The 1208-nt window shown below is 71.9% G+C and overlaps 1 protein-coding gene across 1 annotated transcript; it reads left to right on the top strand.

Annotated features, from left to right (window-relative positions):
• The first annotated feature begins 67 nt into the window (after positions 1-67).
• LOC113980535 (putative nuclease HARBI1) lies at positions 68-1073 on the top strand. The gene is made up of 2 exons (XM_027707765.1): positions 68-140; positions 643-1073. Exons 1-2 carry the CDS (start codon positions 72-74, stop codon positions 1036-1038), a joined length of 465 nt encoding a protein of 154 aa, XP_027563566.1. The 5' UTR covers positions 68-71; the 3' UTR covers positions 1039-1073.
• The last annotated feature ends 135 nt before the right edge of the window (positions 1074-1208 follow it).

The following is a 1208-nucleotide window of genomic DNA, read 5'->3' as shown; positions in this document are numbered from 1 at the left end:
GGGGGGTCTGGGTGATGGGTGAGGGGTCTGGGGGGGGGTCACGGGGGTGTCCTGGGGGTCCCAGAGGGGGGATGATCCCGGAGAACTCGGCGCTGGCCCGGCTCATGGAGGGGGCGAGGCCTGAGGGGGTCTGGCTGCTGGCTGAGGGGGGGTCTGGGGGTGGCCTTGGGGGGTCTCAGGGTTAAACTGGGAGTCTGGGGGTGGCCTTGGGGGTCTCAGGGTTAACCTTGGGGTCTGGAGGGTCTCAGGGTGACCCTGGGGGGTCTCAGGGTTAAATTGGGGGTCTCAGGGTGACCCTGGAGGGTCTCAGGGTTAAATTGGGGGTCTCAGGTTTAACCTGGGGGTCTCAGGGTTAACCTGGTGGTCTGGGGGGTCTCAGGGTTAAATTGGGGGTCTCAGGTTTAACCTGGAGGCCTGGGGGGTCTCAGGGTTAACCTGGGGGTCTGGGGGGTCTTAGGGTGACCTTGGGGACCTGGGGGTGGCCTTGGGGGTCTCAGGGTTAACCTGGTGGTCTTAGGGTGACCCTGGGGGTCTGGGGGGGTCTCAGGGTTGACCTGGGGGTCTCAGGGTGACCCTGGGGGTCTGGAGGTTCCCCCGTTGCTCCCCTGACCCCGCCGTGCCCCCCTTTCTCCCCCTTCCCCAGGTGACGGCAGCTACCCCCTGAAGCCGTGGCTGCTGACCCCCATCCGGGGGGCTCGGGGGGCGGCCGAGCTGCGCTACAACGCCCTCCACGCGCGGACCCTCGGCCCCCTGCGCCGCACCCTGGGGCTGCTGCGGCGCCGCTTCCGCTGCCTGGCGGGCGGGGGGCTCCAGTACAGCCCCCCCAAGGTCTGCCAGATCTTCCTGGCCTGCTGCATCCTGCACAACATCGCCCTGCGCCGACGCCTCCTCGGCCTCGAGCCCCCCGAGGGGCTCCCACCCCCGCCGGGGACCCCCGAGCTGCCCCCGCAGCCCCCCCCGCCCCCCGGGCCCGGGGCCCGCGAGGGTCGCGCCGTGAGGGCCCGGCTGGTGCAGAGGGTGCGGGAGGGGATGGGATGAGGGGGGGTCTGAGGGTCCGGGGGGGCTGATTTAGGGGGCTCGGAGGGTCTCCAGCCCCGGTTTGGGGGGGAACCGAGAGTCTGGGGGGGCCCTGAGCCCTTTGTGGGGGGTTCTGGGGGTCCCGGGGGGGGGGGGGGGGGGGGTCGGGGGGGGGGGGGGGGGGGGGCGGG

The sequence above is a fragment of the Neopelma chrysocephalum genome, unplaced genomic scaffold (assembly GCF_003984885.1).
Source record: "Neopelma chrysocephalum unplaced genomic scaffold, ASM398488v2 Primary Assembly neopelma1_94553, whole genome shotgun sequence".
NCBI lineage: Eukaryota > Metazoa > Chordata > Aves > Passeriformes > Pipridae > Neopelma > Neopelma chrysocephalum.
This window is presented reverse-complemented; position numbering and strand designations above follow the sequence as displayed.